Below are 27,332 nucleotides of genomic sequence, written 5' to 3'. Positions count from 1 at the left end.
CGAAGGCCTAGATTTTTTTAGGGTTAATTAATAGAATGTGTTTTTCTCCTCTTAAGAAGTTTATGTTTCTGGAAGTAATTGATTTCTTCTTTTCTATTCAGTTAGGTATACCCATAAATCCGAATAGCGGGTAACAGCTGGTAGGCGCGTAATGGAGCGCTATCACAAATGAAAGCGTCAGAAAATGGAACAATGTTGTTTTATTTTATAAATTTACCGCTGCTATTAAAAAATATTAAATGTAAATTTTAGATGTTTAATTAACGAAATCATTTATTTATCGTTTCGTAACAGTGCTTTATCAAAGAAATTATCAAAATTGTAAATTGCATTTTATCGTTAAAACTTATAAGATTATGATGTAAAGATTTGGAATTTTAAGAGTCTGAGAAATTTTGAATAAGTTTGAATATAATATATATATATATAAAATATATATATATATATACATGTATGTATGTATATTCGTTAACAAGCGTGGGAGCAACATGACAAATCATTGTCGAATATCTCTCCAAACTGTTCTGAGCGAAAAGCAGGCGACTTGTCTCTCGTCTGTTGCTTCGTGGATAAATTTGGACAGCCGCCAAAGCCCATTATCACCACACTCGTTTCCGCTGCATATAACGTAATTTGCGTGCTGCAGGGACTCTTATTTTTTTTCCTTTTTCCCACGTCTGTTCTGTGCTGTCTTCTTGCTGAGCGCGAAAATGTAATTTCTATTCGTGCTTTTGATCACAATTCTAATTGAAATATACGAATGATACTACGCCATTATTGCATTTCAGTAATATTTTGTTAACGATACTTTGTTAGTATCGATCTAACAGGACATAATGATCGAAGAAAATTTTAGCACATTAATATGGTAATATTTGGATTTTGTAATTAATAAATATGCGTAATATTTTATTTTGAATCTCTCACTTTCTTTTTCTCTCTCACACTCACTTTCTAAAATTTATTAATCTAAAATGTTCTCTGAAGTAAGAATATATATTATTTTTTAACACACACGTGAAATCTGTTTACTATTTTCGCCGTTTCAGTAAATCATCGTTAATTCTTTACTTTTTTTCGCACTGTGCAGGACGATAAATCTTCAGGACAACGTTTTGATGTTACGTTAAAATACAAATTTAAAGTGTGTTCTATAAATAGGACACAAATTATGATGCACGAGCGTTACACTAATATATATAGTTGCTCATGCATAAATTTAACGCACACAATTTTTTACCGATGCACCATACTCTTTTAATATCGCCTTTAATATTTTGTCTTCGGTATTTGTTTATGGATATTGGACATACAATACAATTAGACTAAAATTGAAAAATAAACAAAGTTTATTGTCAATCATATTATCCATCTACAAGAGTGTATAAAAACCCAATACACAATCAAGAAAAGATAATCGAAAAGAGCAATTGCATATGCGTGTGTATTAAGATTTTCTATGTGCGTATCTAAAATGGGACATTCAGTGGACTGCCTTGCATAATATCGGTGTGTTTGAAGAAATGATTACAGAAATCGGTGAGTTACGACGTGTAGTGTACTAACCCAAATAGATAATGAACAAATTAAGCGGGCCCTATCGTATCGTTTACCCTCCTATGTTAATACAAACATCGACGCAGATAGCGAATTGAATTTAATGAAAGTGACGTAATTAAAAGAGAAAATGCAAAAAGATAATGTTTATATTACATATGCGTGTAATTCCATATATGATATGCGAATTATTTGCAGATGCGCCCATCAATATCACTAATTAATTACGATATATGTAACGCAAAATTGTTATTTAGAAACGTTAACTTTCGGAAAAGTCTGTATTTAATATTTACCATTTATTTTAAAATGTTTCGCAATATTAACGCAAAGTGAAGTATCCATCGATATATTAACAATATCGATAGATACTCCATTGGGCTATTATTTTACTATTGCTATTAATTAGTTTGGCAAACGAGAGTATCAAATTTTAACGCGGAATAATCCACATTTTTGTATCTATTAAAAACATTTCTGAATGAATACTTATATAAAATACATCAAAATCAACGATAATAGATCTATAAATCATAACTATAGTTTGAATAGTCATTTATCATCTAACCATTTATCATCGCGCGTTTACTGACGATTTTCCGCAAACTATTCCCTTTTTCCGTTCATTTCGTAAAAATAAAGAACCCGTCGGCTTTAAGTGGCTACTGAATTCTTTTCGTTTTTTTGTTAAATTTATCTCTTCTATTCAACGTCGCTTAATATAATCTTTTTCATTTTTGCCGCTCTCTTTTTAAAATGGAAATTCCAATAGATGAGGAATTATAAATCCCATACTTGAGAAATATGACGTTCAAGTTGTTCGTAAATTACTCTGCGTTAAAGTCGACCATCCATTACGAAACTATAATGGCTATGTAACTATGGATTAGTCTCGATTTCCGATAACGTGTTACTTTTAGCAATCTTGAATTTGCTGTGATTAACAAGTTACGTAAACAGTTTCGATATTTTATACTTCCAAGAAATCATAAACTACAAATACGTGGTATTCTGAAGCTAAGTATATATTTTAAAGTGTAAAAGAGAATTACAAATTGGCAGCTAAATAATTTAAAAACGGTCAAATTTCGAGCTTCGAGTTAATTGCTTGAAATTTGGATGTTTTTAAATTATTTAGCTGTTTGCTTAGTCGAGCGAGATTATTATTTTTAATTTACGAATTGACATTTTTATTAAATTTAAAAGCGCTACATATTTCAAAAAGTTATTTTATACGCACACGCACACACATGCAAATAAAATTTTGTAATTTTTTAATATTTTACATTGTATAAATATTTAAATAATATTACAATATCATAAAATTACAAGAGTTCTTTTATCAAGATATTATCTATAAAAATAATCTGAAAAAACATAGATTTATAGGTCCATATTGAAAAAGAATAGGTATAAAAGAATAGGTATATGTAAAAATTCCGTTAAAAACATTAAGAAATTTATATATATATATATATATATAAAGTTTTAATATTTCCTCAATTGAGAGCTTACATATTACAAATAATTCTGGCTTTATATTAAATATATTAAAAAATATAGTCTGAAATCTGCAAAACCACTTAAGAATATTTAAAATAAAAGCTTCTCTATTATTTTTTGCACATATTTTAAACATTTAATCTACTAAAAAACTTAATTTAAACATTTTAGGGATGTCAAAGTCTTACGTATATAAAATTTTCTAACAGTAAGACTTTCATGCGAACAATTCAATTAACTTCTACAAGAGTCAACGGGAATGGTAAATTATTTGAATAAAGTTACGTAACTCAAGTCAATTTTTATAAGCGAATTTCCGCGCGGGATATTTAAGTGATCGTTGGATCTACCGGAACACTTGTTATCATCGCCTTATAGCAAAACAATGCAAATTTCTCTGAAAAGGGATTTTTTATGAGGCACAGGAGAAAGCAAATTGTATGCCGCTGGCATTCCCGAGAAAATTGTGCGTGGCAAACATATGGCTTGTCCGAAGTTATCTCGTGTTAAACCCTAAATGACAAATGGGATGACGTCTATTATGTAAATTAAATCCGCTTACGTTCCCGGACATAATATTTTCTTCTCCGATGTTATATTATTCCATATCCTTTGCAAAAGGACCTTCCTTTTGAGACTGGAAAAATATTGATCGACTCGATTATTATGCTATATAGAATCGTAGCTCATTCTTGGAGCTGTAATGCTAGAAGTTTAAGTATTAGAATCATACATACGTTTTGCAAATATATAGTAAAATCACTTCATCATAATATTAGCGCTTACAAGAAATACGTGAAACGTATTTAAAATAAATATAAAGTAAAATGTGATTTTTATATTTTAAAATATGAAAATTATATACAATTTTTAGTCTATTTGGACAAGTCCTTTTCTATCAAAAAGATAGAATAAAATTGAATTTAGAAGAAACTGCCATTTGCGATTCGAGCTTGGGGGGGGAGGGGGATTTTGGTAGCTTAATACACTATTTTTTTAGACAATGGTAGAATAAAAAATAAAACTAAAGGTAGAACAAAACTAAAATTTCTTTTGGTCAGAGAGCACGTATCATTATTATGTGCATATGCTATTGAATTTCTTTTTGAGAACAATGTTTACGTTATTGTACGATTTGATATATGCGATGTTTGGCTGTGACAATATTTCAATAGGTAATAGTGAAATGCTCATTGTGAGCGTTGTCGGCACATATGTATGCAGGTCACTTTGCGGATTGCAAGGGATGTTTGTGGAGCAAATCACGTGACAAAAGTCCACGTAATATAATTGTATTAATTGCACAGAGAGAGCTAGATGATTCCACGTGACAAGTTATACAATATATGTAACGATGCATTATTGATCATCTGAAAGCTCAAATTTGTGGAGAATATAAATGCAGATTTAACGAAGTCCTTGAATTATTCTTTTCATACATAGCCCGATTACGTCGTACGAGTATAACAGATTCTATAATCTGACTATATTTATTATATAACAAAATATTATATCTCTGTCAGTAAATTCTAATGCACTTTACATGAATAATTCTGCTGCCATAAAATAATTGCAATAATGACATACAGAACTTGCGTGGAACTATTTTAATAGTTATCGTGCACTCTCGACAATAAACTCGGATTGGATTAGTCACATAGTTGAAGGCTCGAACATTTATTATGCACATGAGGGCATTTTAATAAAATGACTTCATAACACGTTTACTTTGATAATTGAAACCGTCAGCATGCTGTACGTTTCTGTTTATCAGCACCAATGTTACACAAAAATATATAAGCTGATCCATTAGAGACGGAACATCTGAATTATTTCTAGATTGAAAGATATAAAAGAATGTCAAACATATAATTTTTTATTAATATTGAAGAACAAATGTATAGAATGCACATAACGAAAGTAGCACATTCGCATATTTTTTTAATTGGAGTAAATGGAGTTCACGATTCAAACATATTACATTGAGAATAGCTGATACAAATATTAATATTTGTGGAAATATTTTAATTTGTTATCGTATATTACAAATTAACACCCAAATTCCATGTCAAATTGTAAATTAAATTGTCGCATATATGTATTATATGCTCGATTTTCTCGCGGTAATAAAATTTTTCGCGGCTCTATTCCTAATACAAAATCTCAGTACAAAAGCCGCGAGAAAATCGTTGCAATGCGCACAGTTTTATTTTTACTTATTGTCACCGACAATTAAATAAAGAAAAAATTCAGATTCTTTTTATATAATGCTCGACTTCATCTCGAGATTTTATCCTGCTAAAAAACGAGGTTTTATCTCAGCAAAAAGTGCATGAAAGCTATCATTTTAATCCAACGAAAAAGCTGGAAATCGTGTGTTTCTTTTTGCGTAGACAACATTATCTAATGAATATAATTGTAATTCGGTCATAAAAGCGAATTTTCTCATGCGTAAAATGCTGATAATTCCGTCACAATGCACACCAACCTGAATTTCATGACTATGTGCAAAAACTTTATTACCGTCCCCATCTAGAGACTAAATCTTGATGATTAAATTCATTAAGTTTGATACCTATTGTACTTCTTGTAGGTATATAATAGAATTTAAAAGTATTGAACTTTTTAAAACGCATTCTTTGTTAGTGCAAAGATACATAGAAATTTTATGGTAGCATTCAAATGACTAATTTGTCTTAAATAATTAGCGAAAAATATTCAATGACGAAATGTGAAATACGTGAAATGTGTCAAACCAGAATCGCAATTTTATCATTTAAGACACATCTCGCAGAAGTTATATAGCAATATGTGCATATTTTTTAGTTATAGAAGTAATCCAAACTTAATTCTATAACAATAAAAATTGATTGGCCAGTAACATATGTTACTGGTATATTGGTTATTGATTGCTTATTGATATATGTTACCTATTGGATAGACTCAGCGAAGATGAAATATGCCTTGATACGTGCTTTTATCAAGTTATTTTACTGGTAATTAGATATAGACGAAATAATATCCTAATTTAGTAGGCAATTCAGAAAATTGCCTCTCTGAATGAAAAGCTTCAGCGAATTTTTGGGCGTGAGCGTTTCAGAAAGAATTTCTTGCAGAAAGGATGTAAGAAAATCAGGGAGAATTCTGCTCTTCCATATAGTATTCGCGAACGCAGTAATATCTCGCGACAGGACGTGCGACAACAAACACGTGTCTTGAGAAAGAAACTCGATGACCTGACGCTTTTGAGAGAAAAGGATTTCCCCAAAGACTAATTTCTCCTCTGAATGATTTATTGTTGCAAATATATTGAAACTTCAAAAAAAGACCGTAAATCGAAAGTCGATTATTCTTTCGCGCCGCAAAACCTCACAAATAATTTGTCTCAATTGGTGCGTTTAAATTATTTAATGTACAGCAAAAACTGAAAATATATTAACTTATGAAACTCATAAAAATATAATAATTTATAAAAATATATAAACGTCATATATTTACAAGTAAAGCACTTTTATTCTGCAAAATGAATAAACGACGTCATCTTTATTTATCGCTAGTTCTAATAATGCATAAACTTTATGTAAATTTATGGAAAATTATTTTACGCGAATATAAACTCTCAATATGCAAGATACACATAGCGTGTCCATAACTTCATGTTATGAAGTTTCTTGAATTTTAACTTCTTTAGTAAAAATCAATATGATGTTAACGAGAAAAGTTACTACGTGAAGCGTGGGCATTAATTGTACGACATCCGGTGTAACGGCGATGATGTTCGCGTTAGTGTGTAACTGTGCTAGTTCCCTGTCAAGACATACACGTTCTGTAAAACTACGAAATTCCATTTTAGCTATAAGAGATAACTCAATATTTTAATTTCTTCATTCTTTTGCAAAAATATGCGTTTCATTTGTTTTCATCGAGTTATTATTCACATAAGGTGCTGCAAATCAGGCGTGGGTTGCGATCACAATTTCTAGAGTTGCATTCTGCATTGCATTCTGCGAATCTGATTCCATTCTTAGGATACCAATTACTTTAAAACATACATTTTTCAAACTGTAACGACATTGTTTGAAAATTCTCAAGAGAATTGGGAATTTTGAAATAGAAATGTAGATCGTTTTCATCGTGATTTAATTCAGACTATACCTGCGTCTAAAGATTAGTTTAGAAAATTCCTCCCTTCCCTCCAGTATTATTCGACTCGAGAAAAATGGTGACCTTCGCACTTATCAGTTGCATGTGATTTAATGAACGGTCGCGCATGGTCCTCTTGGCTCGCAAAGCCCTTGAAGGAAACGCTGTATCGCTGGGGCAAGGCTAGGGCAAGGTGGAAGAGAGTAGTATATACGCACATTGTGCGCGACAATGCCACAATCCTGGACAGGCTCGACGGTAACCTACGGGGCTGAAACGAGTAGGTAAACTTCTACCCCCCGCTATGAATTACCGTTGCTCTTAGCCTGTACCGCGTCGGAGCATTTAATGCTACGCCCCGTATAACACCTCTTCATGTCCTCTCCCGCTCGATCCAATTCTCTCTTTAACCTTCGTGGCAGGAAATACGATAGAAAGGCGCCGATGGCTAGATAGATTCTGTATGGGTATTCTTTCGGTCTGAGCGACGTAGACAGATTCGCCAGACGAGAGCGAACCCTTGGTCTCTCGTTGCTATTTGCGTTTATTCGCATTCCTTCGACCCGCGTCTCCTTTTCGATCGAAATAATTCTTTACTTTTTATTGATTTTGTTTCTTTCCGCAGCTTTTCTATTACTGGTGTGATCACGAATAATGTGTGTGTATCACGATTATTATTTATCCGCAATGAAATCTGGATTTATACTTTAGTTAGACGTTTAATACGAGCTTGGTATTTTCTTTATATTAAAGACACGATAATTTGCATAGATTTTTATTATTTGCGCGATATTTCAGGTCTAACGTACAATCTACGAATTATTTGACAAATTTGGAATTGATTTCTTTAAAATTAACTGACATATATATTTTCTTCGAAAGTTATCTGAAACTTCTGAAAGTAACATTTTATATATGTAACGACCTAATAATAAAATATTATTAGTAACTTAGATGTCCGACAAAAAAAATTTTTATGTTCTAATTATAAAGATAAAATAATTTCAGAGACACGTTTTTTTTCTTTATGATATAAAAGACGATATAAAAGTTGTATAAAAGCTCAAATGGGCATTCTGTACGTGATAAGACCAACGATAATAAATGTGCTGGTTCATTGAATTCGTCCCTCTGATCGACCTGCGATGAGATCCATTTGCAGAAAGAAAAGGAGCCTTCCTGCGCAGAATGATAGATAACAACTTTCTTGCCACGTAAACGATGGTGCGAAACTATACGATTCTAAGCTTGCAAATGGTATCTTGCGAACGAGACGAGGGAACGAAAAAATTTCCGACAAAAGGAACGAAACAATGTTAATACTGACATAACTAGATCTGACTAGTAGATATGCGACTAATATTAATTATTTTATGAAGAAATAATATAATAATAAATTTATATTACCTACCTTACGCACGTTTTTATAAGGATTGTCAAATAATCATCTTATCTATTGTATCATTCTATCTATTGTATGTAGGATGTTCGAGACTTTCTGTGTCATCTTTTATCTGGTTTTTTGAGTGATTGATGGTAACCGTTTTATATTTACGGATATATTTCTTTAATGGATCAGAAATCAATTTTTGTAATAAAAAAGATAATTTGCTCGATGTGACGTATTCTAACCAGATCTTATATAATAATTATACAGTATATATATATACCTTCATTTATTGTAGTTATAAATCTGTAAACACGATATTGAGATTCTGAGACTGAATGAAGTATCAGGAAATTGCAGGTTTAAATAAGTTTCGTAGTTCATGTTAACGAACATTGAAGATCTCCTTATGTTACACTGCACCTTCATAGCAGATATGAAGTGGTTAAGGACTACGGGGAGGCATCATCTGTCATGTCTAACTACGTCACCGCTATCTCATCTCACGAAAGGATGAGATCTTGTGAGTAAAACTAATCCTTTAGGACATATGCATACATATATGTATAAAAGAAGGTATAACTTCAATTAGGAATAATTTCTTATAGGATAGTTAGTGAATCTTTTCCATTATACTACTATTTTTATTTTATTACATATACATATACTTGTTCGCAATAGATCAACTCTTCTGCGTATAGTAAGCGCATCTTTACCTAGGATTCAAATAAAGGATTGGTATTTTGCGTTTGTGATGTAAGATTGAAGATGATTAAAATAGCTTTCCGCTCGAGAGGCCTCCCTGGATAGCTCAACGTGCAACGATGATAAGAACCAACCGCGGAGAACATATATGCTGAATTATGAAAGCTGGCGCCACAGATAATCGATTGCGGAAATAGCTTTCCACATAGATGGATACCTAAAAAGGCAAACCTTTCTCGGTCACTTAATACCTTGCCTTCTATAAACAGCTTTAGATTTTCTGTAATAAATAGTGCAGTAAGATAAATAAGAGGATCAATATAAAAGAACTCTCCGTCCGTCCTTTGTGAAATCAATTAATGAATCTGATTGACTCGTGGAGGAATATTATTCTTTCCGGATTTAATTAAGAGATTTTATTAATCTTCCTTACTTTCAGATTTTATTAATATTAATATTCATCTAATGACATATCTATCGACGATTGAAAAATTTCAATGAACAAAATCTTTGAATATCTCTTTCTTACGTTAATTAATTTTCTTAAGCTGCTTTAATTAACTTCAAAATTTAATATATAAAAAATTTAGTTAAATCGATTCCAAATTTAATCTAAGAATTTTATTGTTAATAGGAACTAGGAACGATAAAAGTTGCAAAGTATCATTTTTACTGAAAATCTGACATTGTATATAATAAATTAATCAAAAAATATATAATAATATAATTTAGTCAATTGAATTTTTAGAATTTTATAATGTGGTTCTGCAAATGTTTTAATGTATTAAGCATTACGTAGAAAAATTGATTTTTTATAATTATTCATTATTTTTTATATAAAATATTCTTAAAACAACTTTATTATAGATATAAAAACTGTTAATAATAACATATTTCTTATATATCGCTATCAAAATTTATTTTAAAAATATTTTTTTAAATTTATAACAAGCGAATTGATTTATTGTTGCCTGCTGCACTTCAATATGAGGATAATGATTGATACTATCGGTTCTAATTTGCTTTGCACAGAAAATTCAAAGGAAATATCGTATTTCTTTAACAAATACACGGATTTTATTACGTCGAAATTATATACCGTTTTTGTTATCAAATTAAAAAACAATTCACTTCATTGTAAACACTGTTTACCTTGTAATAGAATTAAATCTTCAAAAAGCGTGTTAAAAAAAAAATAATTGTCAGGTGATCTGACATTTATAAATTTATATAAAAGGAAAAAAAGAAATTTTATTTCAATTTAAATATAAAATTTTATTTTTTTTAATTAATATTATTTCCTTAAAAATTGAATTTTTGGCGTCTATATATTTATTGTTAACGCTTTTATCATCAAAAGACTTAGGATGAAGTCTGCTTTAATTGAGATATCAGTCAGAGAATTAAAAACTTTTTTAACATTTCTAACTCATACAATAGTTTACAGTTGGAAAAGTGAAAAAAGCTATATTTTGCTTAAGTAAACTATGAAGGTAAAAATGTTGAAGCAAAATGTTGAAGGTTGCACGTAGTTTTCAGAAAAAACTATCAAATAGGTAATGGATAATGGATATGTGATTTCAGTGAACATCTTACAATATTTGTATGATGATGTCTTTATTATTTTCCATGTTTAAAAAGAAACTTTTGATATCATTCTGTCTTTTTATAATAGCATTTAACATTGCAAAATATGGTGAAGAAATACATACCTTATTAAATAAACACCGATTGAATATTTACTATGTAACAGAATCAAATTATTACGAAACATATCGAACAAATAAAAGATTAACCGCGTATGTTGGTATTCCATAAAAGAGTGAAAAAAGCCTTAATTGGCAGACCATATGACCAGCTCAAAGCACGAAGTTCAAAGGATCCATCTTTTCCTTTGAAAAAGGAATGCCAAAACGTATCATTTTTATTATATAGAGCTAGTCTGAACTACCGCAAGACGGATCGGCTGTTCCCCGAAGCTTTCCGAAGAAAAATCTAACCAACCCTCCCATTCAATTGCCCTCCTGCGAAGGCAGAGGAGTTAGAGCAATTTGTCTGAAACGTCTCCTTATAAGCCACGAAGTGTTGAAAAAAAAGCAATAAAAGAGTGAGCGTGTTCTCTCAACTATGCACTGAATTATGCTTTAATTTCAATGACTCAATACCAAAATTGGGCAAATTTATAAGTAACAAATAATGAATAATAATGATTATTTTATTTAGGAATAAAAAATAGCTTACCATAAAATAAAGAAATAATAATATAGATAATTTCTATTTAAGCAAATTTATTCGTTTTTTCTGATATTAAAGTGTCTTTATGAAAAACTGACTAAAAAACTGGCAAATAATGTATGTTAAATCATCAATACTAAAATTGCACACGTTGAATTCTATAATTGACAATTAGATCATTCAATATTTGTATTGAAGTAATAATGAACGCGAGTTAAAGATTTATTATGATTTTACACGAATAAATGTTTTTGAAATTCAACGCTATATCTTAGTTTATAATTATTTTAGTTACCTTGTATTTTTATACTTTGGAAGTATAATCTAAGAATCATTATCTTTTAAAAATATTACTGTTATAGAAGCACCTAGATGATATCTTAATAGTTGTTAATGGATAAGTCAATATTTCTCCTTTGCCTCTGATTTGTCACAGTGATTTTAACGAGATAATTAATCGATCTAGAAGCTTAGTTCAGACTTTATTATAAATTAATATTTATAATAGACACATTTTTAAGTGATAATCTCCTTGACACTTTTCTTGAAAGCTTTGTGCTTTTTTTATCAACGCTCAATTTATCTACTTCTTTTCTCCCTAATAAACATGTTCACTTGCGTGTCGATCATTTTTATAGCTAAAGTGGAAGCTTAAATATTTAATATGCAATATTTATCATATTAAATATAAAACCAATGTAAGATCATGTGCTTATAAATCATCTGTTCAATATTCGTGATCGTTTGTACACAGCTGATCTAGTTTACAAATGCCAAAAGTCAAAATTAGCATACGGTTTATTAATTTGCGAATTAAAGCCCAGATTAGCGCTTTCAAAGAGTCGCGTGTATCAAGCAGATATGTGCAGTTAGTTGATTTTCTCCGAGTTTACAATAAAACGTGCATTATTCAAACTATTAGGGAGAAAGCATTTATAATGAATTTCTGTACAACAGAATAATCTCTTTCCCGCGAATAATTGGTTTTCGACCAACTCACTCTAGCTGTATTTTATTTAGGCAGAATAATAGATAGAGATTTACATAATTGACTTTTAGTTGAGAAATTTTTGTTGTAAATTGCGAGTTTGTGAATTGCGCGCGCGTGTTACTTTTGTGCCTCTACATTTTAAATTTAATATTAGGAACGTTCTAAAATAAGGAACACACACACAAACACACATCTTCAGGAAGATAGCACGAAATATTCTTACTTCAATAAGGGGCGAGAAATTGTACGAGGAGATATTCTATTTAAGCAACACAGAGCTTTCTAATAGCAGAGTGTTTATATAGGGTTATATCAGGATAATGGAGTTCTATTATCAAAGGTTCTATATCTGCTTCTATTCTATATTGTTAGGAAGCCGAAATCGGTCAAGAGAAAGTCAATTTGCTATTTTATCTTGAGAAAGAATGTCAACATGACAAACGATTTTATTGTGTTCAAGCAGGTGGTCACCGGATAAATGAAGGAATAGATGTGCGCCGGAGAATGATAGTGTCTAGAGTGTCGTAGCAGTTTATTGCGGCACCGTGTTTTCTCAGGCGAGATCCCTTTCGGGAATTATAAATCACGCATCCACGAAAACGTTGTTTTTTTTTTTTATCGGCATGTGAACACATCGGAAAAACTGTCCCTCGAATGTTCTTTCCCAACGATGCAAAGCGTCGACCGATATCGAAGAAGAAGTCAAGCCTTCAGTTTCCCAACATAATATTACACTATTTGATTTAATATTAAATTAATACACGTTACATAGTTTTTAAAATAACTAAATTTCTTATTTATTTGGTTCTTTTTTCCCAAAATTTAATCCAAGTTAGATATTGTATTTAATAAAAGCTTTATTTTAACTATTAATTTTTTTTTCTTCTCTGAGATACTTTTATTATTTGTATATTATTTTTTAGATATATCATTCATATATAACGTGTTAAATATCACAAATAAACTTTGAGGCCAATATCATAATTTTTACGAATACTTTCTGTTAAGGCAAATTTGATTCCGTGCTCTGAGTTTTAAAATAAAATATCAGAGTCTACTGCACGAACTTGGTAGTTTCCCATTTCATGTTTTGCATGTTACGTTTATAATCATGTTCTACTTTCGTTAACAAATGGCAAGTGAAACAAGCTAATGGAAAAAAAACGGAGCTAAATGAAACTTTGATGAAATTTTTTTGTTTAACTATTACGTTACACTTTATTGCTTAAAAAAATATTGTTTATTTTTATTTTATTATTAAAAGTTTAATAAGAGTATACAAATTTTAGGGTTTTACACATATTTCTTAGAATAAAAAGAAGAGTTTTGAAGAAGGTGAATAATTTCCTGTTACAGGTAAGGCTGTTCCATTCGTGGAATTGACTGTGGCTCATGCTTCGGTTCTCACAATTTTAGCCATCAGTTTCGAACGCTACTATGCTATCTGCGAACCTTTAAGGGCGGGGTAAGTATACGACACTGCGCCTGGAATTATCGCAGAAAGCCGCGAATAATTATATAATATAAAATATTAATATAATAAATTAGAGAGTAGGTAAAAAGCGAATAATAAAGAGTTAGGCTTATCTGATTTAATCCTATTCAACTTATATGTTATATAGATATGTGTGCACAAAAGCAAGGGCAACCTTTCTCTGTTTCTTGGCGTGGGTGGCAGCGGCGCTGTGTACAAGGTGATACATAGAGAAAGAAACTTAAAAAAATCTGCAATTTGCTTTATTAATGCTCTAACCTTTCTTTACTTGTTCTTTTCCTTACTTTTTCTCTGGTTGACGCATGACGACGGGCTTTTTCACTTGACTCTTCACGTTCCGCTTTACGTCATCTTCACGTGACCGTAATACGAAGGCACCACCTACACACTTTATTAACTTCGCAAAGACTATGTTTTAAAACGTGCGCAGGAGTCGGTTATTTGATCTTAATTAAAACTCAATTTAGGCGAATATAATCCAAAATAAGTTCCAACAGTGGAAAAATAATTCCGATAAATTGAATATTAAGGAAAGGTGGAAATAAGGTTTATCTAAAAATTACGATTTTGTATTTTACATTCTTTGAATAACATTCTTTATATTTCTCGAAAAATGACAATACTTCATAATATTAAAAACTCTATTTTCAATCAACAACATTTGGCAATGTGACAATTCGACCATTGGTTTTGGTCGGATTAATCGTCACGTTTCGACCATGGAATTTGGTCTTTTCTAAATTGAACTTTATAATATTGTTTTCCTTTTGCTTTCTCGGATATTTTCGTATGTCGCCTATATATTGTACGATTTTCGTAACTAGTCATTAAAAGCTTATCGAACTGTATCCGTATATTTTTAAATTAATTACTAATTTGGTATAAATTTGAGAACTAAAAAACTGTAAAAAATTCCGAAAAAATTACTTTAGAATCGAATATAGGTAATCTAAAGTTTGGGTAAGCTGTTGCAAGTTAAGAATCAACTTACTTTATCAATTTATTTTTGTGAGAAATATGTACAGGATTTTCCATTTATTATTTATGTAAAAGAATTTTGACATTTAATTATTTAAGCTCTCATTTTTATTATTAATTAATGCTCCAGTTTTAATGGATGAAGAGAGTGATGAAGTACGACTATAAAGTAGTAGAACTTTTTGTTAAAATTAAAGTTGGAAAATCTGGAATATCTAATACACGTGTAGTACGATCCAAGCAAGGGAATGGTTGAAAATCAGTTTTTGACGACAATATGTCTTCATAGCACGAGTACGTGACATAGCGCTTTGTACACGTGTCTCCTTTCGTTTCTATAAAATTGCTAATTACGATGCATTGTGATGCATGTCATATTGCATGAGTGAAGCAACGGTTGACACAAGCTGCATTCATCCGAATGCAAGAACACACATGTCGCCTGCGTCGAGCTGTAGTGTGACAAGCTGCTCCCTTAACTCCATTATTCCATTTGAATCCACTTGATGTATTTTTATTTTCAAAATAGCTTTGTGTAAAGTTATGTTGCACCTAATAGTTTTAAATTTTATGACTCTTTTGGCAATTTTCCGTGTTTAGATTTTTTTTATGACATAGAGAAACAAATATGTCTAATAAAAATTAGGGTTCAGATATAGATTTGAGGGAATCTTGTGGTCAAATTGTTCGAATAGCTCGAAGTAGAAACGCTCGTGTTTCGAGTTCGAGTATTTCGTACACATATACATTTGGAATGGAACGAGCGGTCAAACTGCTTGATCGATCATCCGAAGATATTTAACTGTTAAAACGATCTAGAACTTAAAAATAATTCAAAAAGTACTTAGTTCATTGCAAACAGAAATCAACAACTCTTGTTTCCCTTTTTATAATATGTTATCTAACTTTATATTACTATTTTAGAATTCAGCTTTGAATTATTTAAATATTCTTTTAGGTCCTCGATAATCTGATTTAAGATTTAAAGTTTAAATTAATCGAAGAAATTTTGAACATATATATAAATATTAGAATATATTATACATAAAATATTAAAATATTAGACATCTCCATTTAAACCTATTAATATATCAAACGTGTACAGGAAACGGAAAAGCAGGATTTAGTATACGTCAGCTTAGCTTAGCTTAGCGATGAATTACAGAGATTTGTCATATTCGTCCTACGCAGATGTATGTCTTAGCGATAAGAGATGTTGATTTAACAAACAGCTGACTCTGTCCTGCAAGAAGAGAGAACTAGTTTTAGGGAGTCTATTAATTCTTCAAATTTGAGCCGTTATATTTATTTTTCAACGTCTGATTGTGCAATCAATTGTTTGAAAATATAAAAATTAAATATATCTTTAACGTATTATTATATAGTATTTAAGTACAATTAATATTATATAATTAATATTTGCAAAGCAACGATTTTAATTTACATTCGAACATTTAAATAAATTCTAAAGAGATAGGAAATATCGTCTTTAAAATGTCTCGTTAATGCGTTCAATGTGCGTAAGATAACATATTTTTTCAACGTTTTCAACGGTTTTTTGTAGAACAACGAAACGATATAATTTTTTGTAAGCAATTTATTACGTTACATTTTATATTTTGTTTAGCCTTTAATCCGAAAAACGAATAGAAAGATGAATATTCTATATCAAGCTATATCTTAGTCCGTTGAAGAATTATGAATATAGCTCAAACGAGACGTTTCGACAACGAGACGACAACATCAAAGGATCCCAATTTGCCGTTGCGTGCTTGTTCTCAATGGCAAAGTTAACGAGCGGCATTGTACAAAACAACATATTTCGCTCGTATTATACTCGAGAATACATGTCATGCGCAGAAACTTCGTGGTTCTAAATAGACGTTAGAAATTCCTTGTAGAGTCTGCTGAATTGTGGAGAATATAAAGACATTGAGCAACGTAATTGAATCCTTTTACTCTGTGATCCAAGATGCATGCGCATATTGACACATAGGGCAAGTTACGCGAGGCGTGCATATCACGCGCAAGAATTGCTGCGTATATATACAAGAATATTCCACTAGGAGTCACGCTTCTCCCGGAACTCTTAAAAAATTCTTTCGTTCTTTCGAGTCGAATCAACCACAATTGCGGACATTACGGAGAAGCTTATTGTATCCTATACAGCAATCCGGCAACAATAATGTGAACCCCATCAAAGTAACACTTCTTTACGTGTTCTTTACATATGTGGCCGTATCATGCACTCAACTCATAAAATACGTTGTAAAATGCGACAATAAATTCAGAGCAGCGGGTTTACACGATATTTACGCGGACTTTAAACTGTCGAGGTACTGGAGTATTAAAATTTCTTATAAGAACATCAAAGTCTAACGTGTCAGACGCGAAAATTAAAGTCCGGGCTTATCGAAATACCAATACTCCAGCATGTAGGAAAAAATGCACTGTAGGGATGAACGGTACCGTTATATCATAAAAAAGAAAAATCAATGGAGCAGAAACATACGGCCTTGCTCGCCGGCAGGCTTTTATCTCGGATCAACGCATTTAAACCAGCGCTATGAATGAACGAATTCACCAATATCCGCGAGTGCTCGATTGTGTCCTTGTCGCAATTTCCCTCATAAAAGGGATCCCCGCCAAGTTTATTCAAGGAGGGTGCCACTTGATATCCGTCGCGTAAAATGTACGCGATTATTATGTCTTTCCCGCGTGTGAATATGGCTAATATGCGTAAATAATCACGCGGAGAATATGCGGAGCAACGTACGGAAGAGGTGTTGATCGAACAACCAGAAATGTCGATCTTACGTCTGGTAAGAACAAGATCTTAATTAAGCCGCCATGTACTCCCTGAAAACCGTGTTACATCTTAAAGGACGTAAATAGCTTTAGTTAGTCTTGATAATTAAAGGCTTTTGATAAATTAAACGTCAGAAGTGCCGATAAATAATTAATAACAAGATCTTGTTTTACTATAATTATTTTTATATCTATTTTTTTATTTAACTTTAAATTAATTTTGACACACACACACACACAAACACGCGTTATGTAATTTTAAATAAAATTTAATTTTGATACCTACAAAATAAGAAAAATTTTTAACTATCGCGTGATTGTTAGATGAATACATGAATCATACATTCTTGATAAATAACAATATTTATATACAAGGCAAAAGTATTTCATATAGTCCTCTGTAGGGCTTTGAAACCATCAGTTTCGTGATATCGGTTGCATACTCGTCACGTGCTTTCGCTCGGAATGCACTTCAGCCAAAAGAATGAGGAAAGAGAAAAAGAGACGGGCAAGCGTAGCTTTTGCTCGGTAAACTCCAGGCAAACACATTTTTCCCTTATGCTGAAATGCTTCGTGATGAAAGCAGATACGTGTCCACACTTTTGTAAGATTGCAGACTATCGAGCATAAGGAAAGTATCACGTGTAAATATTTCTTATGAAAATGTGTGGATGACGTATGTCGTTATTCGAACACGTGTCATGCATAATGCATGTCTTGAGCATATGTTCGCGGTAATATGTAAAGCGAAAACTTCCATGCCGCAATGACAGCTTCTTGTCACAACGACTCCTTCTTGGCAACGTGTAACCTTTTGTGTTTAATAGAAGCAGCGTCGGTGCAAATTTCTTTCAGAACTTTATTCTAAATATTTTCTGCAAGTTAGAATATTATTAAACAATAACTAAACAATTAATTAATAGCTAATGTTGGTTTTTTTAAAGCAAGATGGCCATCAAAAATTCTACAGATGTCGGTATAATTGTTTATCAAATTTTTAACGCATCTTATATAATATTTCAAATCTTAAACATAGAATTAAAGTTCCAATTAAAGTAGCAATTGACTTATTAAAAGTATACGGTATTGCGCGCGCGCGCGTTAAATTGCAAAAATAAAAAACTTGCTATAAAAAATAAATTTGAAATTAATACATTTTTATTTGTAATGTAAATTTTTCATAATTAAAATACAATGATGATTCTATTTAACATGCTTTCTTCTTTTCAAAAAACGTTTCAAAACTTTCTTTTTAAAAAGAACGATTTATAAACAATATATAAAATATAGAAGTTGATAGGAAATAGAAATTTTGCATTAAAAAAATAGTTCAGGTATATTTTAAATTAACTTGCAGATGGATTTACTTGCAGTGCCAAATAAATTTTCACAAATAACTGTGAATTTATTTTTTTTTTTTTTAAAGCGCGATAGAAAGACACCCGAAAGAGGATAGGCGGATTCGATTTTCACTCCATATGCGATAGATGTGGGCACCCGAAAGAGGATGGACGGATTCGATTTTTGCTTCATAAAGTTCAGCCGGTATATGTGCCACTATCACGTTCGCATTTCACCCCGGTATTACACGTTGCGGTAGGACGCGCACACGCATCATAAAAGTGATATCGCTCGTAAACCAGTTCTCGCAGCTGAGTCTGTATATGTCATGTACGCGTTACACGTGGATCAACTTTTTTCAGTCGATCGCTAAGAACTTAAGTTTATAGCCGCTTTTAACAGTGGGCTGCGTGCCCTAAGCAAACGTCGTAATATTACTAAAATTGTATCGTAAACAATCCAGAGGATTAACCCGCGAATGCGAGAGAGAAAGGGAGAAAGAGAATTGAGAGCTTTGCTTATTTAACATTTTATTGCTCTGGTTCTTCTCCCTATAGATATATAGAGTTATTTTTGGACTATCAGGCCATTAACCACGACTACTTTGATCAATTCGAACATTTTTCCGCTCAAAGTTAATTGACGAAGAAGTCTAAAAATGGATAGATGAATAGATTGCCTCGAAAGACACTGCGTTCTACCGTCGCGCGTCGTGGGATTTCCCTGTTGCCGAAGAGATGGGAAAAAGTAGTAGAAAATGGAGGAAATTACTTTGATTAAGGTTCATTCATCTTCCCTTAAAAACAAATCAATTTTGGAGACAAAAAAACGGCAGGAATTAAGTTTACCACCTAATTTTGTCATTTGCCAAGCTTAATTAACCAGGAGCTCTTTTTCATTAATTATTTGAAAACTAGGAGTTACTGTTTTCATTGAAAAATTAATTCCAGATTGGCGACAAAATTTGTAGTGGAAAAGTTCATTTAATGGTATCCTATACATCAAATTAACTTTCCAAATTTACTATGTAAACACATTATATTTATTTGTTTATTAATATTTTAATTTAATATCTTATTATCTTATATTTTTTAATTTATTCTGTAATAGTATTATTTGATAAATGTAATATTGTTATACACACATAAATAATATTATGTACGTAATGTAAGAAGTAAATATATCGACAAATTAAAATTGATAATGTGATAAAAAATTATATCCGGGAATTTTGTTCTCCGAATTAATGTAATGTTCTCCGAATGTAATCGGCACTAATCTTAAAAATATCTTAAATTTATAATATATCTTACGAATGTACACCGTGCAATTAGTACTGATTACATCAGTGAAACAGCAACTCACGCGTGGTATTTCTCCTTTTGAATACAGCTTAAACGCTTTCAACATCCGAAGCTTTGATAGCAAAGCAATCGAACCATGTTACAAATTGTATTACACAACTGAGACCAAAACCAATCCGATGTTCCAAGTTCAAAGGCGATTTGTGCTTTTCTCAGTATTTATCAATGCTTACGTTTCACATGAAACAGTATAAGCTGTACTTATTTACTTTGCCACAAACACACATTGCAAAATATGTGTTTCTAGCTTCTTTTTGTTCGTAACAAGACTTATAGTAATTATACAACACAAGTTGCAGATGTATACTTTTCAAATATTTTGCAGTTATTTCGATTTTCGAAAATTATATACTGCTTCCTAAGAGAGAAATAAAAAAAGCGTATAAATATTATAAACCGCATGCACTTTATTCTTACATAAAGAGATGTACATGTTAGCGAAATAAACTCTTTGTACATCTATTTCTAAGATTTAGATTCTAATTATGAATTCTGCCGTATAAACATTAGGAAATTGAAAAAGTATCCGGGCTAATATATCCGGGACTCCATAGCTTACAAAAGGATTTAGTCGACATGGTCCGGAGTTCTTAAGAAAAACTGAGTAACCGTATTAATCGAGAGAGGAATCGACACGCAGTCGTGTGAACTTTCTTAATCCATTTAAAACTCGGTGTTTTTCAACCAGGAGCACGTTTCCGAATTGTAATTTTGGATTCGTTGCAACACGATGTTATTAATGGCGAAAGAGAAAAAGAACCTGCAGAAAAGCAATAAATCGTAGGGATTAAAAGTGCTCGGGCTGAAATACACAGCAAGTGGAGACGATCGTATTAGCATTTCTAATACTGTCACTATTGTGACTATTACGTAAAATGGAAGATATACTAAAACAAACGAATTGTGTTTGTCTTGCTAATTTCCAACTTCAACCAGCGAAGGATGCTTGGTATGTGCATAACGTTACTCAACGATGTTACAAAACGTAGCTTTTACACGTGCAATTTTTCCGCAAAAAAAATAGACGAGTTTACGAAACTTTTTTTATGCATCGCGTACCGCTGCAATAAGTTATAAGATCGCAAATGCGAATTAAAGCCGAGGGCTTATTGTAAACCCATAAAAACCAGCGTTGAATACACCCACGATTATTTTCGCCGATTTTCACTTCCGTTCCACTTATATATCGAAACAGTCCGAAAAGCTTTTATACATCCTCGAGAATTACTTTACGCAAAAGTAATTTTAAAATTGTTTGCCACTATAGCTAAAAATTGCTCTTACAGAGATTTCATTTTTTTAATGTGAACATAATATTATATACATATTACGATAAATCTTTCTTTGTATAATTACATGTAAATATGTAAATGTCTTAAAACACCTTTAATTTAAGAAAATGACAAAGAAAGCCGTCACTTATTATAATTTTCCAATTTTCAACGTCACGTATCTTTCATGAATCTTAAATTGAAATTATTTTAAAGTTGAAATTAACTAATTATAATTTTATTTAGTTTTATATTTTAGCTTGTTAGAAATTTCCTTTTTTAAATAATTTGTAAATCAAAAGTAAGTTATTGTGGCGTTTTCACATTTTCGCTGATTCGGTTGCTCGCAATATTTCACATTAGTATGCATGAGCATATATGTATAAAGTTATATAACTGCAAAAACATAATAGAACCATTTTGATGATGAAATATACAATATTGACATTATCATTTAGCATTTAATACAACGTGTATTTTGCTAAATAATACAATACCTGTTTATTAGGATAAATATATCAAGTTTCGTCGATTATAGGCTTTTATACTAACATCAAATTCACCATTGAATTTATTATTAAAATAATCGCAAATTTATACCTTTACTTTAGGAAACAGTCTAAAAATATAAAATTACAGTGAAAAAAATTACATGTAAAGAGATGCAAATATATTTTTCTCTTTCTAAATCATACCCATGGTTCACAATTTTGTGTGTGCAAACTTCAAATTAGCTTTTCTTAAATATTCATATTACATATTCTTTTAGTTGAATTTATGTTTATCATGTAATAATCATGCAACTTAAAATAATGATGGTATGTAAAGGGACTTTGGAAGGAGACGTGGAAAAAAATATGAAAAATACAAAAGTACTTTTTTCCTCATTATATTTTTTCCATCTACCTTTGTATATACGTTTCTCTCCTCTATATTCACGATAAATTTGCAACATGTAATCTTTGCGAATATGAACTTTTTATTGTGCTTAAAAACATTTTTGTATAGTAATACGAACTCCGTAAATAACCATATTTGTAACAGTTTGAAGGCAAATATTTTTACTATGAAGATCTGAAAAGTCATAGCAGAATATTTCGCGTCGCTGAACGCGAAGAACGACATAATGCAGTCATCACTTTTAAACGAGTTTCTCGATCTTACGCGAAACGAACAAATATAACAACAGTATTTTGACAGGATAACATGTAACTGTTTCGAAGTCTCCCAGATTTCTCGTTCTCTGTTTATAAGTCAATGTCTTGATGATTGATCGTCAATTCCAAATCCGAACGGGTTAATAATTAAACTCACGTCAAAGCTAATACATATTTTTTATTGAATTTTAGAGTTTTTAATCATGTAAAATGTAAATAATCTGGTATTATAGAAGAGCAGAATATGTGTATAACGTGTAGTACATTATTTCTTCTCTATTTACTTAGTTACTGATATATCTATTATACTTTATTTATCAATTGGGAAATAATAATTTTGTTTGGGAAATAATAATAATAATATTGTTTATAGGGAATCCAGAATGATAAAGAAATGTTGACGGAATTTTGTGTTACGATTTAAATAAAAATAATAAAAAATAATTATTGGTATTTTACAATGCAAAGATTGTAATGTTATAATCTGTCTGTTTCAAATTGTTGATCGGGTAAAAAAGAATTTGCGAGTATTCATTTAATTATTACATTTCTACCATATTTTCTATTAAAGGGTTAAAAAGATCATCGCTCTTTACGCAGGTGCAGAGGCGCGTCGAGATAAATGGTGGCACGCAATTATCGAAATCACATTTCACCGGGTATTTGAGGAAACTCGATCCTATTCTATCGTTCGCACGCGAAAATCGAGTTCGATTCCGTGTAAAGGGCTCGTATAAAGTGCTAGACAGCTAGAACAAGAAAAAAGCATGATATTTTGTTTCACGGCGTGGGAAAGCGAGCGTACGGAGACACTTGTTATTCTTCTTCACTTGTTTTCATAAAACGCGATAGAGGACAATAACTTTTCCAACACTTCACAATTTTGCAAAGAAAATTGTTTGTATATGCAGTATTTGTATTGCAGTAATTTATATATAACTATTAAGTAAAATAGGTGCATCTGTGCAAATTAAAGGTATAAAGATATTTATTTTCAATATAATCTAGAACAAATTTTGTAGAAATTAAGTTTACATTATAATATGGATTTTTTTAGCAGAATTTTTCATTTTAATCTGAATAGGTTTTAGATATTTTTTAAATAGAAAAGAGCATTTTTTATTGTTCGTTAGCTAATGAATAATTATTTTAATAATTTTAAATAAATTAATCGATAAGCACAAATAATTAACTTAGAAAAGAGGCGATATAAAAGTATTTTGTATTATTTTGCGTACCTATATTTAAAAAATTCCCATTTATATTGAATCTGTGTTTAAATGAAACAATCATATACTCACATTAGATTGGATTACCAAAATTTATCTATATTAGCAATTATTTTAATCCTAGATAGAGCTCACAATAAAATTTTTAAGGAATTAAGTACAACTTTTTAACTGTATTAATCTAGAAAACCCATTAGAACATTTAACCAGAGCGACTCTTTTTTTTATTGAAATTTTTATTATAAAAGAACAATATAAAAAAATCTAGCTTGTATCATAATCTTTCTTAAGGATTTAAGGATCTAACTTTGTTTGCGAAATTAAGAATTATAAGATATTAAAGATATAAAGTATTCTATTTGTTGTATATTCTTGTTTGTATGGAAAAAAACTTACAAGTTATAACAATCATTTAGCAATAAATTCTTTGGGAAGAAACCTTTTCCTATGTAGTGATATACTTTAAATTGACGCGAAATGAAGTGTTGTTCTCGTAAAAGTATTCTTTTTTTTAGATGGATGACACGTACTGTGACGTAGTTCGTGCTGTAGTAACTTTATCAGAGTGATACAGAAGTACCTATTCAGAAAGCTATTTTTTAATTGCGTAAATAATAAACTTTGCAAGTCCACTTCTATTTTCAAGCGTTCACACTATACAATTTACATGACACACATTTACATACTACGCGTAAGACCATTTGTGATAAGAACAGAGAGAAAATATAGGTAAAAACCTAATAAAGATAAACTACGATATTTTTAAAGCTGTTAGAAACAAACTTTGTTATATTGACAGTGTTTTTCAATAAAACTACAGTGATACTGACAAAACACAGCTCTTCACATTCCAGGTTTAGTGCAATCTATGAGATAAAAATTTACAACTATTTTTGTATGTTGACAGCTGGTTTAAAAACGAAGCTGCATATTGACATATCGATAAAATACTCTAAACATAAATTTAATTTATGAGATATAAAAATATATTTTTAAATCTGTGATTTAATTTTTTTACAATTCTAATAACTTCTTATTAGGCTGATCAGCTTTAAGACGTAATTTATATGATCATTATACAAATAATTATTACAAGGATATAATTACAATGTGAAATTACTTAATTTCAAGATGAACAATATAGTTTTAACGATACGAAGCTTTTTGTCATACGCATCTGTCTTTACTAAGTTACGACACAATTAAGTGACTTTAGGGAAGCCACTTAAGCACATCTTAGCTTAGTACATACGATGTATCATCAATGTATCGCGCAAACTGCAATCCGTCTTTATCTCATCAGCCTACGTCGTGCTCTTGATTTATCACCGCGAAGAGTATACTTCCACTCTGAGCTGTTCTTGAATTATTGAACTGCAAACATGGAATAAACTCCGTTCGCTTCGCTGCCTTCTTCCTCTTCTGTCCGCTTACTACCGCGAGTCGACTTCGCCGAAGTCACAGTTTTGTCACAGAATCAAATTACGAGGTGAAATAAAGTACGTTTTCGTTTTGTTTTTTTTCCGATTGATTGCAGTCCGATGATCTGGGTGTCGCAGTATCGCGAAATGAGGATGACGAGTCACGGCGTCGCGCACGATGTCATTGCTAACGTCGGGAGAGATCAGCAGGTGGCGAATCAGGTGAATCGCGTGCCAGTGTGCCTGACGCAGGCCGACACGGTCGCCAGCGTGACGTTCTTCCTGCTGCTGGTGTTGCTCTTCTTCGTCGCGCCATTCGTGATACTCGTAGTACTGTATTCGTTTATCGTGAGTCACCTGATCCGCGACTCGTCGACGACGTCCGGCGGCGCCAGCGACTCGTATCACAGCCGGGCCAGGAGGCAGGTGGTGTACATGCTGCTGACGGTAGTCGTGAGCTTCTTCGTGTGCCTCTCGCCCTATCGGCTCCTCATCTTCTACATCGTGATAGCGCCCGCCGAGCAGATAGCCGCGATCGATTACGACACGTTCTTCTGCCTGCTCAATTTCTGCAGGATCATGTTCTATTTGAATAGCGCCAGCAATCCGATACTGTACAATTTAATGAGTAGCAAGTTTAGACGGGGTTTCTTGAAACTGTGCGGTTTTGAGAGCGAGAGGATCGCGCACAGGAGCATGGTCAGCGGCGTGAGGAGAGTCGTGGCGAATCAGCAGGAGGACCTAAATCAGGAAGAGAACTTTTTATGATCGGACGATATCGACGTTATTAACGCATAATGCGGCAACTGTGATTCACAATACCTATGTACGAAGAAATAAACGACCAATGCACATTAGTTAGAACATTAGATAAAAAATTATTTTTTTATCTATTTTTTTTCCAAAATCGGAGAATCATACTTAATCCAATATGCATGTTGGAAATATTGAGAAAAAGTGCACGCAGTGCAGAAGAATATGAAGACATTAAAAAATTATACTTGCTATAAAAAAATGTTGGAAGTATCGGAAAATTATACTTACTGTATAACAAGGGACATAGGAGCAATGGACTTACAATTATGCTTACGTAATTAAAGAAACATGGAAATATCGAAAAAACTAAAATTTTTTTTATAGATGAATATGGAAGCATTGAGAAATAATGATTTATGTTCCTACCTTTGTACTAGATTATCGGAAGAAACGTACTTGATATAAAGAGAAGCAAGATGCTGTGCTAATGGTTGAGACTTGTACACGAGAAATATTCTGTGACATTGTGTGAAATATTAAATTTTTCAAAACTCTCGTGAAAGTCACGTCCGAGAATCAGAACGATCCACGCGGATATGCTCTCGAAAAGTTTAAATGTGATCTCATTATCAGTATTGCAGGCGATAAAAAATAGATACGATCTGCCCAAACTGTAGCAAATGTTACACGAGTATTTCTTATATTTCTTTTTTTTTTTACGCAAAGATACATGGAAATTATCGTGAACGTCCTGTGTGTCAAATGATTTTACCATCCTCTTCCCGCAGCTTTGATCATAAGTTTTAGAAATTGTTAACATATTATTTTGTTGAATATGTAGTTCGCATTACAGAAATTTATTTTGCGCCAAGATATTTTTCGCAAGATGTTGCAAGCTATATGTTTTAGAAATTCTTGAAACGCTACTTGTCAGGCGACATTCACATTATGGTAATTTACTGGAGCTTCGCTATAATGATAAATGTACGCG

The 27,332-nt window shown here is 31.6% G+C and overlaps 1 protein-coding gene across 3 annotated transcripts in view; it reads left to right on the top strand.

The window, feature by feature from the left end:
- The window catches only part of LOC112465156 (growth hormone secretagogue receptor type 1-like), a 48,725-nt gene that overhangs the window by 18,229 nt on the left and 3,164 nt on the right, over positions 1-27,332 (top strand). For 2 of the 3 annotated variants that reach the window (XM_025032576.1, XM_025032577.1), the window contains 2 exons: positions 13,878-13,986; positions 14,144-14,215. In XM_025032576.1, the coding sequence (XP_024888344.1) occupies positions 13,878-13,986; positions 14,144-14,215 (181 nt within the window). Of the gene's footprint in view, positions 1-13,877; positions 13,987-14,143; positions 14,216-25,701; positions 27,293-27,332 lie in introns of those variants that run through there. The other variant, XM_025032578.1, reaches the window with a different exon arrangement.

This window comes from Temnothorax curvispinosus, unplaced genomic scaffold (genome assembly GCF_003070985.1).
Source record: "Temnothorax curvispinosus isolate PA1 unplaced genomic scaffold, ASM307098v1 QBEX01014930.1, whole genome shotgun sequence".
Taxonomy (NCBI): domain Eukaryota; kingdom Metazoa; phylum Arthropoda; class Insecta; order Hymenoptera; family Formicidae; genus Temnothorax; species Temnothorax curvispinosus.
Note: the sequence above shows the minus strand (reverse complement) of the source record. Positions and strands in the feature narration are given on the sequence as shown.